Source organism: Jaculus jaculus, chromosome 2 (genome assembly GCF_020740685.1).
Source record: "Jaculus jaculus isolate mJacJac1 chromosome 2, mJacJac1.mat.Y.cur, whole genome shotgun sequence".
Classification (NCBI taxonomy): Eukaryota; Metazoa; Chordata; class Mammalia; order Rodentia; family Dipodidae; genus Jaculus; species Jaculus jaculus.
The window spans coordinates 75,290,074-75,308,226 of record NC_059103.1 but is presented as its reverse complement, the minus strand read 5'-3'; the positions used below and the strand labels follow the sequence as shown (position 1 = coordinate 75,308,226).

Sequence of the window (18,153 nt, the reverse complement as noted above, 5' to 3'; positions counted from 1 at the left end):
CCACCTCCATTCACTCAACACCAATATTATTAGATATGAGACGCTCTTGTAGAACATGGCTTAGAGCTGAGAAGAAACCAAGCAAATAATGAAAAACAAAGTCCTAGCCCTCCTGGAGTTAACATTCTAGTCCACATATCAACACAATGTTTTCATCAACAGTGTGATCTGAACAGAACTGTACTCATTGGTTACCCTGTGGCAACAGCTCTCATGCTATAAAGTTTAAAGAGTTTAGTTACAACATTGGTAATGGCCCATAATGTTGAAAATATTTATCATCTGTCCATTTAGAGGAAGTATTTGCTGACAAGCCATGTTCCAGTCTATAGTCCATACATAATTCTTCAGTCTCCCAATCCTACCCTTCATTCTTCTATCATCCTTCATAAGCCATTCCCCATTCTTTATTGCTTTATAGCATTTGCGTGCAGTCCTCCTCATTATCCTGTAAAACAACCCCAATAAGAACTGTAACATACTATGACTTCTTCTTTCCCTCCCCATGCAGGCTAATATATGACATTATGCTTACTTGGAGGATCCCTGTTACTTCTATTACATTTTAATGGATAATGGTCCATCTTTGGTCCTGTGTTGTTTATGGACAAAAGGAGGTGAATGACATTCCTGGAGCACAGCCAATTTCTAAACACATGCATACGTGTATATGTCATTATTTTCTCAGTCCCCACATGCCTAGCCTTCCAAGGCAAGGACAAGCTATTTCACTTGTTCTTTCCATTCTTATGTCACAACAGAAAACAGAGTGAAAGGATTCTGGTTTCTCAATCCCTCATTAGAATATAATGTTTCTGTATCACTAGCACCTAGTAAGCAAACAGCATTGAGCAAATAAATCTCTACATTTTTATTAGTAAGACTTTTGTTTGTGTGTTTGTCTGTGTGTGACAGCATCTTACACTGTAGCCTAGACCAGCCTCCAAAACGTGGGAATCCTCCTGTCTCCACCTAATGAGTGCTGGAATTACAAGTGTGAGTCACGATGCCTGGCTGGGACTTATTTCTAAGAAAAAAAAATTGAGTAAAAAAAAAAAATCCAAGAATTAGGATAATTTAATTGATATATACAATTTTATATTTTTATGTGTCACAAAAATAAATTCAATTAATATAGTAACAATGGTGAAACAATGGTGAAAATCAGTATATTGTACCTGAAAAGAAAATTTATATCCTCATTTATTGTTTCTATTCAAATAATGTCAATCATTGCTATTACCCAGTAATGTTGTATATACCTATAATTTCAACATTTGGAAGGCAGAGGCAAGGAGGATCAGAGGTTAGAGGACATCTTTGGCTTCACACTGAGTTTAAAGCTAGCCTGGGCTACATGAGACCCTATCACACACACACACACACACAAAAAAAAAAAATCATTTCTATTAGACTCGCCTTCCTTTCCCATGATGAAAGAACACAGGCTGTAGAGGGTTAAGTAGAAGAAAACATCCAGAAGTTATGCAGATATTAGTTATGTGAAGGAATAAAAAGGGTTGGGGGGAGGATCAATCAAAATTCAAGATATTCTGAATAAGACACATGAAAATCTACTTTCATGAATAATGGCACATCCAGAAGCCATAGATTGTTACTAGAAAATGTTCAGTGCCAGGGATGTGATACCTTCCCGTGAGCTGTTGGCCAGGGTGGCCTCTGTTGCCTCCAAAACATTATAGGCTATCGCCAAGGCCCTTGGTTTCCCAGAAGAAAGAGATGGTAAGACTCTATTGCTGAAGACTCCACATGCCTGAGTGGCAAAGTCACTGAGAATCAAGCTGGCGCTGAGCAGAAAACCTTCTCCCCATAGCCCACTCAACTGAAAGCTGGAAAAAGCTGCACTGTGTGCAGCCTTATGGGAGACAGAAGTCATCAGCAGTGAAAACAGTGGACACTGGAAGCCTCAGGTTTGCCCAGACAGAACAAATGACTTAACAAGTACAATAGTGTCATGACTGCTCTGGGGGAAACCAAGTGCTCTCTAACTGAACTGAAGGCCCGCTCTATGGGAAGGAGTATATGCCTGGTACTGAAAACCTAATCAAAAGCCTTTGGCAGAGGAGGTCATGAGCCTTAGGGGTATAAAGCCTGCTCTTGTCTGGATAAATGCATATATTACTCTCACCAAATTGTCCTGAAACCACTACACTTAATGTTCATACTCATATATTAATGTTACTCTCACTTCTGGTTAGAGAAGCTTCTTTTATCAGATTGCAATGACCACTGGGATGACCCAAAAGGCAACATGGTGTTGAGAAGAAGGGATGGAGGAGCGTCCAGCAATGAAACATCTCACACAGTCCAAGGCTCAGGGTCCATTGTGGAAGAGGTGGCAGAAGGAATGTAAGAGCCAAAGGAAAGGTACCACTCCTTACAGACAACTGCAGTGGCTAGACACCATGGTAGACCCATATTCGTGTTTCTCTCTCTCTCTCTCTCCATATATATATATGGTAGACCCATATTCGTGTTTCTCTCTCTCTCTCTCCATATATATATATATATATATATATATATATATATATATATATACACATACATACATACACATACATACATACATATATATATTCTCAAATAACTAAATAAAATATTGTTTTAAAGGGGAGAGTTGGCTGGGCAGCAGCCTTCATCACTCTCTGCTTCCTCACTGTGAACTGAATGTGTGGAGCTGCCTCAAACTCCCGCTGCCATGCCTTTCCCACCATGATAAACTGTAACCTGAAACTGGAAGGTAAAATAAAACCTTCCTCCCTTAAAAATATTTAACAAAAAAAGAAAAATGAACCAACCAGTAAATAAGACTAATGAGGGCTGAGGATTTAACTCAGTGGTAGAGCATTTGCCTAGTAAATACAGGACCCTTGGTTCAATCCACAGGATAGAAATAATAATAATGATAAAAAGAATGGCAAGGTTTTATCACTTTTTTCAGGAAAAAAAAAACATATAAAGGTGGAAAGAAGAGTAGCAAGGTTTATCACTTTTTTGAGAAAAATAAATAGAAAGGTAGGAATAATTTGGTGTGTTAGATTAAAATTGATACATTAATGAGAAGTCATGGGTTTTAGTTTAGATTGATAGGTAGATAGATACATACATACATACCTACAACATACATACTGCATACATACATACATACATACCTAGCTACAGGAACGTATAGCTGGGAACCCTAAACAGTACTGTCTACCACTGTCCACTCCTCCACCACCAACTACTACTCTCATCCCTCCTAACTAGATCTACGTTCACCTTCACATGAGAGGCAGTTTTTAAATTTTAAATTTTTTGTTTTATTTATTTATTTGAGAGAGACAGACAGAGAGAGAGAAAGAGAATGGGCACGCCAGGGCCTCCGGCCACTGCAAACAAGCTCCAGATGCGTGCGCCCCTTGTGCATCTGGCTAACGTGGGTCCTGGGGAATCGAGCCTCGAACCAGGGTCCTTAGGCTTCACAGGCAAGCACTTAACCACTAAGCCATCTCTCCAGCCCAAGAGGCAGTTTTTAAACAACAGTATAAATGTACGTCCATATATATATATGTATGTATGTATGTATGTATGTATGTATGTATGTATGTGTATGTGTATGTGTATGTGTATACGTATACGTATACATATACATATACATATACATATACATATACATATACATATACATATACATATACATATACATATATCATAGAAGCTATGGTACTCTAAGCACCCAGATCTTAGTCCTTAAATATTACCCTCCACAAAAATGACCATCATTTGATTCCAGGTCAAAGTCCTGGTTAAGTAAACAGTAACACCAGAACTTCTTCTTATGTCAAAGAAATGCTATTAATGAGGGAATAAATGAGAAGAATGAAGAAGAGGAACTACCTTGAAAGATCTCCTCTGACCAAATCAGGAACAATAGGAGTATCAAGACAAATAATACTGATGTATTATTACTAAATGCCATTAAATAAAATACAAATCCATGAGTCTATATAATAATTGAAAGAAAAGATGATGAATGAAGTTTTTCCCACTTGTGCTGAGATTATGAAATGTGAGAGGAGATGAGGATAACAGGAAGTCACCCTTTGTCAATTTTATAATAGTGGTAGGTGATCCAGACAGACCGAATCATCAACAGAGACTGGAATTGTTTTGTTTTCATTTATTTGAGAGTGAGAGAGAAAGAAAGAGGCAGATAGAGAGAGAGAGAAGGGGTGCTCTAGGGCTTCCAACCACTGCAAATGAACTCCAGAGGCATGTGCCACCATGTGCATCTGGCTTACGTGGGTACTAGGGAGTCAAACCTGGGTCCTTAGGCTTCGTAGGCAAGTGTCTTAAACACTAAACCATCTCTCCATCCCCAGAGACTGAAGTTTATCTGTTGAGGGTTAATGATGAGTAGGATTATGAAATAACGTCATGAGTATCTCCTTTTATAATACCAATCACATTAAAACAGCAAAATTATGACATATGGTGATGTTTGGCAGACAGTAACATCACCAAGTAAACAATTTTACCATCACCTACCTAGGATGATAGCACCATGTTGTGTGAAACAGGTTGATGAGAATAATACACATGATAAAGTGGTCTATTAACTTTGTGAGGAATCTTCAGAACCAATTACTACCTTTGTACTACATTCCCCTTTGACTGCTGACAAATGACTGAGAGAGATTATATAGGAGAGGGTCCTTCTTTCTGTAAAATTTATGCTGAAGGAGCTGGGGTTAAAGGACAGCCACAAAGTAGATAACCTAGTTTTAAAGGGTTCCCCAAATCATTAATGACAATGGGTACAAAAGAGACAGTGATAACAGAAAGGCAGTGAAATATTAACATAGAATCGGGGTGAAAACATTATGTTCCTGCAGTTTTAAGTTGGAAATTATTTCATAATAAATTATTAAACAAGCTTCAAAAAAACATTGAGTTTCCCCTCATAATTGTAGAATATCTATACATATACTGCAATGATTTTTTTTCAGAGATTTTTGGTGCTAGTTAGAGAAAAGATTGTATGTAAGAGAGGAAAATCTTTTGAATTCTCATGAACAGCTTTTGTTTAATGTCCAAAGGAAAGTCCAGATTCTCATCAGCTGTTTTGGAATATAGACACCATTTTAAATGGTGATAGTGTTTTGAAACACAAATCAAACATAAGGTAGTGACAGCAACCTGACATGCACCATAGAGAATCTACTTATTTGAAACCAGAAGACAACAGAAAGAATGGAAACCCTGCAGGAAAAAAAAATGGTATGAACTTTCTCAAACCCAAATCAGAAATGTGGGTGAGCATGAATACCAATCCGTGTAGTCCCTTTAATTATAAAATTCAAAAAATTTCAAGATTTGTCTATATTTTATGAGCTATACTTTGAGATTAGAGGAGCCCAGAATTCCTCTGCTGAAATGCAGCCCATCTAGCCATAAGCATATCATAGAGCCTTGAGCACATGATACACTCAGAGTCTAGAATTACTACTCTACTTGTTGAAAAGAATCATGAGATTGGTAGCGTGCTCAAAGGCCTGAATTCAATTCCAACACCACACCACACACATATACACACACACATCCCATCACACAATATGCACTGTATTCACCACACACACACCATACATGCCATCACAAAGTATGAATTTTATCTATCTATCTATCTATACACACACACATATATATATATATATATATATATGTTTGCATTTATTCAATCATGTTACCTTCTACCTCTTTCAAAACAAATATGAAGTGACAGGCGTTTTATTTTGGAAGGAGTTCAATGCTGGGATTAAACCTACTATCTTGCATGCTAGACAAGCAGTCTACCTCTATCATTACCCTGTCATTTTCTTGATTATTATGCTTCATAAAAGATAATCAATTTTTCACAAGTCATTTTACCTAAATATGTGCAAAACATAAAAAGCTTTGTAAGCATCATTTATTGCTTCATTCTCCTAGTGAGTATTAACTAGCCTATGAAAGAATTAAGAAATAGGACTGGGTATGGTGGCACATGCCTACAGTCCCACCTACTCAAGAAGCTGATGGAGGAAGATTGCTTGAGTCCAGAAATTCTGGGTGGTAGTGCACTAAGCCATTTGGGTGTCTTCACCAATTTAGGACCAACATGATGACCTCTGGGAAGTAGGGAACCACCAGGTTGCCTAAGGAGGGACGAACTGGTCCAAGTCAGAAAAACAGTAGATCAAAACTTCTATACTGATCGTAAATAAGAAGTGGGCATAACATAAAGTTTTAGTCCTATGCATAGGGTTATAATCCCACACAGTGCTCTTACCTTCATCGAGAACCTCGTCCTTTTACTCTGATCCACACACAATAATTTTCTTTACTATCTTATTCCTGCCCATTGAAGGAAATAGAGTAACGCGCCATTAAACAAATGAGAATCACCATCATGAAAACAAATGATCATAAATGTTGGCGGGGATGTGGAAAAACAGGAACCCTTCTACACTGCTGGTGGGAATGCAATCTGGTCCAGCCATTGTAGAAAACAGTGTGGAGGTTCCTAAAACAGCTAAAGATTGATCTACCATATTACCCAGCTATAGCACTCCTAGGCATATATCCTAAGGACTCATCTCTTTTCCTTAGAAGCACGGGCTCAACCATGTTTATTGCTGCTCAATTTATAATAGCTGGGAAATGGAACCAGCCTAGATGTTCCTCAACTGATGAGTGGATAATGAAGATGTGGCACATTTATACAGTGGAGTTCTACTCAGCAGTAAAGAAAAGTGAAGTTATGAAATTTGCAGAAAAATGGATGGATCTGGAAAGGATTATACTAAGTGAGGTAACCCAGGCCCAGAAAGCCAAGCGCCACATGTTCTCTCTCATATGTGGATCCTAGCTACAGATGATTGGGCTTCTGCATGAGAAGGAAAATACTTAGTAGCAGAGGCCAGTAAGTTAAAAAGGAGATATAAAAGGAAGAGAAAGGAAGGGAGGAGGGTACTTAATAGGTTGGTTATTTTATATATGTAACTACAATGATTGAGATGGGGAGGTAATATGATGGAGAATAGAATTTCAAAGGGGAAAGTGTGTGGGGGGAGGGTATCACCATGGGATATTTTTTATAATCATGGAAAATGTTAATAAAAATTGTGAAAAAGAGGGCTGGAGAGATGGCTTAGCAGTTAAGCGCTTGCCCGTGAAGCCAAAGGACCCCGGTTCGAGGCTTGATCCCCCAGGACCCACGTTAGCCAGATGCACAAGGGGGCGCACACGTCTGGAGTTCGTTGGCAGTGGCCAGAGGCCCTGGCATGCCCATTCTCTCTCTCTTTCTGTCTCTATCTGCCTCTTTCTCTCTCTGTCTGTTGCTCTCAAAATAAATAAATAAAAATGAACAAAATTTTTTTTTAATTGTGAAAAGAAAAAAATAAAAATAAATGAGAATCAAACGTAATGATATTTGAGCAAATTCACATTCATTTTCCAACACCATACCACTAAGCCAGGCATGGTGATTCATGCCCCTAATCCCACTACTCAGGAGGCTGAGGTAAGAAAACCAATGTGAGACTGAGGCCTGTGTGAGCTACAGAGTGAGTTCCAGGTCAGCCTGGGCTAGAGTGAGACCCTGTCTCATAAAAAAAAAAAATTAAAAAAAAAGCTTTACCAACACCAGGGAACTATAGACTCCATTCTCTAAAAACCAGGAAAACATTAATAAGCCCAATATCTCACAGCTGTAAACTAATAGGACCGATAAAGAGGAGATTCCATAGAAATACTCAATTCCCTAACCCTCTAGCTCCCACTTCAACACCATGCTCAGAATATGAATTTATTGCTGGTTAAAAATAAAAATATAATTACTAGGTGCTCTTAAAATAGAGCTGACTCATGAACCTAGATACCAAATTCTTATCACTACAGACTTCAATTGTATAACTTCAGATCAATTATAATTGTCTTAAATTTAAATATTTTCCAATGATTGAGATGGGGAGGTAATACGATGGAGAACAGAATTTCAAAGGGGAAAGTGTCAAGGGGGGGAGGGAGGGAATTACCATGGGATATTTTTTTTAATTTTAATTAATGTTATTTGCACAATAGGTATCACTCAGAAGTATTCTTATTGTCTGTAACATAAAGTGCTAGAGTCTTCAGACAAAATTAAACACTAATTGAAAATATATATTATACATTTGCAGTTATTAGAAATCATTCAATAATTTTGTAGTATGTTAATGGAGTGGGATAGAGATAAAAGGCAGTCCACATTCATATTCATGATAAATTTACTTTGTCAGTCAGTTTTAATCCTTGCTTATGTTCTTAGTATAGCCATTGTGGTAAGACCTAAGATATAAGCAGCCACTAATTTTTGATTCACACTAAAGTGGAGGTAGAGAGGCACCAGCGATTCCATATCCCCCAGCGTAGGCAACATCAGGGTCGCAATGCACACCACTCCCAGGAAGATAGTAAACTAGGACCTGAAGAGACACTTCTGTTTGATATGCTTTCTGTCAAATGTTCCTTTATCCTTTCTTCCTCTTCTTCCTTTTTTTGTTCTTTTGCAGATGGGAGAAGAGTGGCAATAACCTCTTTCCTTCCTAAAGCCTTCCTCTGGCTTTGCTCAGAAACTTGGAGACGAAATTTGTCGATTACACCATAGTGAGAGGATCGGACATCTCTGACGAATGACACTTTGAACTTTAAGGCAAATTCATAGGGATTATACAGAGTCAACACTTGCTTGTGTTTTGACTGATCATCTGCGTAAAAGATGAGCTCCGTGGGAAACACAAAAACAGGAAGATTTCCTTCCACTAACTCTGGTTGTCTTTTTTGTTGCATTGGCACTTAATCCTCCTTGCTGCAGCTTCTGTCTTTACAGTCTCAAATTTAGTTTGGATTTTCTTCAATTCAGTTAAAAGCTCCAATACATTTTGGCAATCTCGGCAACACCGGCTCCTCGGATAGCAGCTGCGACTGTTCCTCGGCTCCTTTGTCAGCGTCTCCGGACTGCACTGCCTGCTGGGATACGGGAGGACTCCGGTGCCCCCATGGGATATATTTTTTTTATAATCATGGAAAATGTTAATAAAAATTTTTTTAAAAATTTAAATATTTTCCATGTGCCTTTATTATGAAAAGTGCTACTCAAGATTAGAACTTACTATAAATAGGCCATTTGATTAAAACGGTCCTTTAAAAAGCAAAGGACTACCTAGGTTGTGGTGGCTCACACCTTTAATCCCAGCACTCCAGAGGCTGAGGTAGGAGGATCACTGTCACTCTGAGGTCAGCCTGAGCTAGAGTGAGACCCTGCTTCAAAAAAACAAAAAGAGCCTGGACAATAGGGAGGGTAGGGCTTGAAGGAAGTATATGGGGGGAGTCACAAAACTGAACCCAAATGGAACTGGTACCATAGAATCCTATATCCTGGAAGATAGATTGAAAGGGTGGACCTTCAACAGGATCTTAGGGGGAGCATCTGAATCAAAGGGCCCTGGAGAGGGTAAGATGAAGCCTAACCTTAAATTTCTCCTGTTTCTTTTTTTTCTTCTTCTTCTTTCTATTTTCCTTGTTTTTCTTCTCTCTTTTTCCTTGGTACTGGCCTGTAACTCCCAGTACCAGGATGCGGTTAACACACACAATGAGCTATTGATAAGACAGACCTACAAGGTTTCCCAAAACAAAACAGATTTCTGTCAGAGCACTTTACTACCCACAAGAGGTTAATGGTAAGACCCTACTGCTGAAAACACCATACACTGTCAATATGCAACATGGAGAGACCTGGGTAGAATCTGGAAGAGAGCAAGTCCCCACACAGTTAGCCTATCTAGTGCTAAAAGGTGCTACTTGAGCTACTGGGGGAAGGCAGCCAACATCTGTCTGAGCAACTCGAGGTCTAAGCTACTCAGAAGCATGCAACCTTATGTGATGCACACACAAGTGCAATAGTGGCATGCAGCCATGATGGGTAACCAGATGCTCTTGGATTGGCTAACAGAGCCACTCAATGGAAAAGAACCCATATCTGGAACTGGGAAACAAGTCAATCATATCTAGATAATGAGTTTGCTTACCAATATCAAGCTCCCACTAATCTTGAGCTATAAGAGGGTCTACAACCATTAAATTCTCTCTAAACTACTAATGTTTATCCCATTTAACCTGTGCTGACTTCACTCTACACTGGGGAATCTGCTTCTCTTTTTCAGACAGAAGTGGGACCTGAAGAGAGAAATGACCCATTGCACTCCACCACAGCCCCAGCTGAAACCATAGAGGAACTGGGGAAATGAGCAAGAGTGCTACTTTCTCAGTGAACCTGTTATCAGCACAAGGGTGAAGGAGACAAACACTGAGGACACTCAATACCTACCAAGCCAGAGATCCAGAGGCTCCTGAGAGCCCATCACTGAAGTAGACTTAAAACACACCTACCATGGCTCAGGTAATTTCGTGGAAGAGGGGATGAAAAGACTGCTATGACATTATGCACAGCGATATTGCCTCTTCCCCGTAACTGATGGCTACCCCCACAATGCACAATCCATAATCCCCATGGGGATGACCTGCATCCCCAACAAAGAGGTTCCCTTTGGAGGAGGGGCAGAGATGAAGGAAAGGATGGTACCAACTGGTGATGTTTACACAATGAATATGTCCCTAACTAATAAAAAAAAGTGGGGAAGCTAGAGAGATGGCTTAGCGGTTAAGGCGCTTGCCTGTTGTGGTGGTTTGATTCAGGTGTCCCTCATAAACTTAGGTATTCTGAATGCTAGATTCCCAGCTGATGGAGATTTGGGAATTAATGCATCCTGGAGGAAGTGTATTGGCAGTGGGCTTATGGGTGTTATAGCCACTTTCCCAAGTCAGTGTTTGGCACACTCTCCTGTTGCTATGGTCTACCTTATGTTAGCCAGGGGGTGATGTCCATCCTCTGATCATGTTGTCATTTCCCCTGCCATCATGGAGCTTCCCCCTCAAGCCTGTAAGCCAAAATCCACCTCTGTTTTCCCACAAACTGTTCTTGGTTGGGTGATTTATACCAGAAATGTGGACCTGACTGCAACAATAAAGTGGTACCAGGAGTGGGGTTGCTGCTAGACACCTGACTGTGTGGCTTTGGCCTTTTGGAGCTGATTTTCAAGAGGAATGTGGAAGGACATGAAACCTTGACCTAAGAGATGTCTTGCAGTGCTGTAAGTACAGCTTGATGGACTATTCTGGCCAGAGTTGAAAGACCTGAATGCATAAGAACTATGAACTGTGAGGTTTGGCTTATGAGGGTGAGAAAGAGCTTTGCTTAGACTGAGCTAGAAGTTTGTGTGACAAACTTGCTGTTATTCCCATTTCCGGAGAAGTTGTGCAGGGTTGCTTTGCATAGAAATTAACTGGTGTGGGCAGAGGGATATGGCACAGAAAGAAAAATCTTTGGGTAAACTGCTGTCCATTCAGCTGCATTTGAGTGATTACAACCTTTGAGATTGGACCAGACGATCTGCACAGGGGCAACAAGAAGAATGTAGACTCTTTTGAAGGGGTCTGAGTGCTCAAGGAGTGTCCTATTCTTCAAAATCTGCATTATTCCCCCTTGGATTAACAAATTGGCACCCTACCTGGTATTGTGAAGTATAAGAAATACAGGAAAGAAAGAGTCATTCAGTTTGCAACATAGTCTTATGTTTCGGAAATGGCCATGGGCAGTGTGAAGCAGGTTTACTGGTTGCCTTCATGGAGACCCCATGGGGCCATGAGGATGAACCATGGCTTGCAGTGGAACCCTAATGGAGATGCCTGGACCATGAGATGGCTGCTAAGAAAAGCTGCTGGCCACAATAAAGTTTTCTAAGACTGTGAGAAGCCTAGCTGGAGGGGCATAATTAGAACTCCAGAGACTTGCTGCTAGTTAGAATTATTAAACTTGGGGATTTGTCATTGGCTAGAGTTGTTAGACTTGAAGCTACAGAATGTGATGTTTGCCCTGGTTGTTTTAAATCTTGTATTGGTTGAACATTTCTTTGCTGTACCCAATGTCATCTTTTGCATTGTGAATGTTTATTCTGCGCCATTATGGGGTTTTTGGGTTTTTGATATTATGGCTCAGTTAAAAGATCTTGGTCTATGAAGATGTATGAACATCATTGGGATTGATAAAAACTATGGGGATTTTTAAAGTTGAACTGAATACACTATTTTACATCATGTAGGGATATCAGTTTATGGGGGCCAGGGATGGAATGTGGTGGTTTGATTCAGGTGTCCCCCATAAACTTAGGTGTTCTGAATGCTAGATTTCCAGCTGATGGAGATTTGGAAATTAATGCCTCCTGGTAGGAGTGTATTGTTGGGGGCAGGCTTATGGGTGTTATAGCTAGTTTACCCTTGCCAGTGTTTGGCACACTCTCCTGTTTCTATGGTCCACCTTATGTTGTCCAGGGGGTGATGTCCACCCTCTGCTCATGCCATCATTTTCACTGCCATCATGAAGCTTCCCCTCAAGCCTGTAAGCCAAAATAAACCTCTTTTCCCACAAGCTGCTCTTGGTTGGGTGATTTCTACCAGCAATGAGAACCTGACTGCAACACCTGTGAAGCCTAAGGACCCATGTTTGACTCTTCAGATCCCACATAGAACAGATGCATAAGGTGATACAAGCACACAAGGTCACACTGTGCACAAGGTGGCGCACACATCAGGAGTTTGCTTTTGCTGTCTCTCATTTAAAAAAAGGCCAGTCGTTGGGCTTGCCTGAAAAAAAATATTTTTAAAGGGCTGGAGAGATAGCTTAGTCGTTAAAGCACTTGCCTATGAAGCCTAAGGGCTCATGTTTGACTATTCAGGTCCCACGTAAGCCAGACACACAGTGATTCAAACACACAAGGTCACATATGTGCACAAGAGGGCACACATGTCTGGAGTTCAATTGTAGTAGCTGGAGGTCCTGGCATACCAATTCTCTTTTTCATTCTCTCTCCCTCTCTCTCTCTCACTCCCATATAAAAAAGGGCAGTCTATTGATATTGTTTCATAAAATAAATAAAACACAATGGATTTTTAAAATATACCATCACTTTAACTTCCTTGGACATAAAGTACACAAGTACTTAAAAAAGTGTCTGGGTCAGAAATGGCATCAACAGGTTTTTGTCACATAGATTGAAAAACTAAACCTCCAAGGTTACAATTACTTCACCACAATCAAAAAGCAGTAAATCTGAGTCAGACCTCTTTCCATCAAAACACAAGATTTACACAGTATAATAAAATGGCATGTTAAATGTTCAAGTTCTCAAAAAGAGAGTAAGTGCACACGGCACAACCATTTTTTAAAGCTTTGACAGTTCCTTTGCAAGTAAAATATATACCAAATAAGTGATCCAATCACTTAGGTCCTAGTTTAGCCAGAAGAAATGAAAGCATGTGCTTATATATCTATAAAAGGACAAAATGTTTAGAGAAATTTGTTGGTAATATGGAAGATTTGTGAAGTTCACTGTATATTAACGAAGCCATTTAAAAAGTTCATTCAGAGTTGGGGAACGTGCTTAGTGGTAAAAGGCACTTGTTTACAAAGCCTTCTGGCTTGGGTTCAATTCCCTAGTATCCACAAAAAGCCACATAAACAAAGGGCACGTGTCAATGTTTGCCTGAAGCAGCAAAAGGCCCTGGCATACCCAGATGTGCAAACTCCAGATGTGTGCGCCACCTTGTGCACAGTGTGACCTTGTGTGCTTGTATCACCTTATGCATCTGTTCTAGCAAATAAATAAATTTTTTTGGCTCAGTACACTTGTATTTTTTTTTCTTTTCACAATTTTTATTAAGATTTTCTATGATTATAGAACAATATCCCATGATAATACCCTCCCTCCCCCCCATACTTTCCCCTTTTAAATTCCATTCTCCATCATATTACCTCCCCATCTCAATCATTGTACTTACTTATATAAATAAATATTTTTAAAAAGAAAGGAAATATTCATTCACATACCTGATATTTGATAGTATTTCTTTGTCAACTGTTTTCCGACCAAGTAGAAAGCCACTTTTCACTTTCACTCGATAGGTGATGTTATGGAAACTTAACACATCCCCTTCGATAGCCATCTTCAGCGCACTAGAGTTCACTCCAGGAAGGCCATTGTTTCTTTCTGACATGGGGATAAAAACTTGGTCATTGCTGGACGACATCTGGAGAGTTTCTGCTTTTCTGCAGAGAAAAAAGCAATATAAGTTGACAGTTCAGATAAATGAGATTATAAATACAGATAAAAATACTTTTAAACTGTTTTCTAATTTGATTCCTTTTCAATGAACAGCCCACATCACTGTTATAAGAGCCACCTTAGCACAAGTAACAAGAAACAGACACAACTTTGAATATTTATACTCCAACTAGGTATCAAATGCCTAAATAAATGGATCCTCAACAGAGTATGAAATCTAGTGAAGCCTCAATAAGCAGGAAAAAACTTATGATAGGGGTTTAGTCTCATTTGGCTTGGAAAGTATATAATAAAACTTAAGTGCAGAGATACACTGTATGATCAGTATTGTTTTATCATGGGGTTATAACATAGTTATTACCAAAAGTGGCTTAGCCAAGCAATCAGGGTCACAAGAACTAACTGGAGCATGAGCAACATTCCAGTGGCTATAGCAATGACACAACTGATTGCCCATTAGATGCCAAAGTTTCTCATGGAGGGGTGGAGCCTCATGACAGAATGGTGAGGAGCACAATCTTGTGCAGGCAACCAGAGCTGCTATAATTTCATAAATGCAAAGGCCAGGTCATGACCAGAAGACAGTGTTCCATAGTGCCCTTCCCTCTGACTCCTGAATTCATTGTGTACCCTCCTACTGGGATGTTCTCTGAACCTTGGATGGAATGATATAAATGTCCTATTTAGGGCTGAGCATTAACAGTCTCTTAGTCTTAGAACTTTGACCAGTTATGAGTCTCTGCATTAGCCATCACTCACTGCAAAAAAAATAATAATAATAATAAATGCTTGTCTGTGACAATAGGACTGTAAATATGATCAAAACCCTAACGAGCACATATGAAAATTACATAATGAAACCCATTACTTTGTATAATCAAAATATACCACAGCACTATCTAACAGCAAATAAATAAATAAGTAAAATCTGTCGGGATCTGTAACTGTTCCTTGACCTCTTGTCTTGAGACTTTAGACACAGAGGCATTATCGTACAGCCTTGGGGAAGTTGACTTTAGACACAAAGGCATTGTCGAGGAAGTATTTTCTGTATATAAGCTTGTGTCTGCCTAAATAAACTCGAGCCTTGATCAGAACTTGTCTTGGCTCTATTCCTGTGTTCTTGTCTCAGATCCATTCCCACTCCCTCCTTCGGGTCTGTTCGACTCTCGTGCTGCAGGTCGGCACAAAAATCTATATGGCGGAGGGGAGGAGGAAGCTTCTCTGACCAGAGCCAAGAATAATGCTGATCAATAGATATAAACACAAATACTTAGAAGGCAGTTTGACATTATATCTGTGATAGTTTCAATCAGATGTGCCCTATAAATTCATGTGTTTTGAATGTTTCATCCCCAGCTGATGGTAATTTAGGAGGTGAAGACTTTTTTGAGGAGGTTGCTGTTGGGGGTGGACTTAGGGGTATTATAGCTAGCTCCCCCTTGCCACAACTCAACTCACTCTCCTGCCGCTAGTTTTCACTTGCTGTGGTCTAAGTTATGTTGTCTCTGTTCATGCCTGCTATAATGAAGCTTCAACTTCAGACTGTAAGCCAAAATAAAAATAAAAACTTTCTTCACCTTGGCTTTTAGCTGGGTCCTTCATCCCAGCAACAAGAATAACTATAGAGTAACTAAGAGTAACTATAACAATACTCACGTAGCAAAACAACAGTAGTAGATTCCCCCATACAGCCTATGACCTCTCCAATAATGGGCTTTGGGCTAGGTATAGAGTGCCAGGCAAATGATCCCTCCCAAGGAGTGGGCCTACAATCCAATCTAAAAGCATTCTTTCCACTACTGCACTGTTAGGCTCTGACAGGCCCAGGCGTGAGGCCTAGTGGAACTTCCTGAGCCTAGCTAAAGTTTGGCCACCTGTCTCTGGCCAGCTAGGACTCAGCAAGACACCTAATGGCTTCTGGCCTGCCACTTCCACGTGGCAATTGTAATTACCATTTCAATAGTTACAGTTTACTATTGGCCCTTACCTCTCCCCTCTGTCCTAAAATCCCCACCTTCATCCCCAACATTATATAGGCAACTGCTCACAGTAATAAAGCGAGTTTTTTTTGTGAGTTCCTGCTTCAAAAAGACTCCTGACTCAGTGTGGTTTTTCTCAGGTAGCTAGGAGAGGTTTCTGAGTCATCATATGCTCATCTTCCTCCTCAACCCCTAGAGTGGAACAAGCAGACCTGGTCCTTCCCTCAGCACTACCTGCCCGGGAAGGAGCCCGGCACTGCACTAGTGGGCACATTTTGCCACTTTATTTTTTATTTGTATTTTGAAGTAGGGTCTTGCTCTAGCCCAGGCTGACCTGAAATTAGTCTCCAGCTGGCCTCAAACTCACAGTGATAGTCCTACCTTAGCCCCCCAAGTGCTGGGATTAAATGTGTGTGCTACGATACCTGGCCTACTTTTAATTATTTTTATTTTATTTTATTTATTTATTTTTAGAGAGAGAATTGGCAAATATTTTAGAGAGAATTGGCAAATCAGGGCCTTCAGCCACTGCAACTAACTACAGATGCTTGTACCATCTAGTGGTCATATGCAACCTTGCACTTGCCTCATCTTTGCCCATCTGGCTAATGTGGGATCTGAAGAGTTGGACATGGGTCCTTAGGCTCCGCAGGCAAGTGCCTTAACCACTAAACTATCATTCCAGACCTTAATTTTATATTCATGAGAGAGAGAGAGCACCTAATTTTCATTTTTAAAAGCCGTTCATCCATGAGAACCTTCCTTTACCTATGATAAAATAGCTGTTCCAGACAAACCAGGCTCATGAGAACAGCCATAAAAGAAAGAAAAAATAAAACCACAAGTGAAAGGAGCTGTGTGCAACTCATAGATCAGCACGTTAATGTCCAATCAAAAATTAAAGCTGGCCCTTGTTCCATCTTCTTGATTGAAGGGCCTCTGAGTTCCCAATTCCCAGATCCACTGTTCCAGAGGTTTCACACAGAGTGAGTTGGCCAGATCGCCCTGTCTAACCCCCTTCCTCCTAGATCCCTTGTCCCAGTACATTCCTCTACTGTTTGCTTGGGGCTGTCTAGACCCTGCAAGCTTGCTGTTGGAAACATGTCCCTTGCTCTGCCTTCCTGGTTCAATGGGCCTGGGTCCTCAACTCCTGGATTCTCTGCTCCAGAGGGCGTGCCCAAGGAGTAATTAGTTCAGAGATCCTGGTTGGTTCTCCATCTCCTACTTCACTGGTCCTGTACCCCTACTGCTGCTACTTTGGGGTGGCATGGTGGGCTGGGGAAGCAGGCTTTTTACTCTTGTTTCCTGATTAACTGGCCCCTGAGTACCCAAATCCCTATTCCCCTGAGCCAGAGGGTACACAGGCCACTGCTGGATCTGGCCTCTTGACCGTGGATCTCCAGCTGCCTTGCTCCTGGTTCCCCAGCCCCTGGTCCCCTTGTGCTAAAGAGTACCTGGAATACAGTGAGTAGACCAGAGCTCCCAGGTACCTTTGATGTACTTGCAATCTCCACAATGTGCACATCTGTGGTTACAACCCCCATGGTAGACCAATACATTCAACATTTAAAACAGAACACCCACTGAAGATCCTACAGGACAAATACTTGCTTTCCCTCAATAGAATAAAACTTTTCCTCAAGATGGGTAGACCACAATGTAAAAAGAAGAAAAAAAAAAGAAAGTCAGAAAGTCAGAAAATTGAGAGATAGAACCCTCCAATGAAATCATAAAATCAACAGAAATTCAATCCCAAAATGAAAACACAACAACCAATGTGACCCTGATCAAAAGAATTACTAAACTGAGCTGGGTTGGTGATGCATGCCTTTAATCCCAGCATTTGGGAGGCAGAGATAGGAGGATTACTGTGAGTTCAAGGCCACCCTGAGACTACATAGTGAATTCCAGGT

At 40.4% G+C, this 18,153-nt stretch overlaps 1 protein-coding gene and 1 pseudogene across 3 annotated transcripts in view; both read right to left on the bottom strand.

Moving 5' to 3' along the window:
- Abcg2 (ATP binding cassette subfamily G member 2 (Junior blood group)) overlaps window positions 1-18,153 on the bottom strand; it is a 192,124-nt gene that overhangs the window by 55,912 nt on the left and 118,059 nt on the right. For all 3 annotated transcript variants that reach the window (XM_045144048.1, XM_004665419.2, XM_045144049.1), the window contains one exon: window positions 14,024-14,242. In XM_045144048.1, the coding sequence (XP_044999983.1) occupies window positions 14,024-14,242 (219 nt within the window). The remainder of the gene's footprint in view (window positions 1-14,023; window positions 14,243-18,153) is intronic.
- LOC123458764 lies at window positions 8,260-9,058 on the bottom strand (annotated as a pseudogene).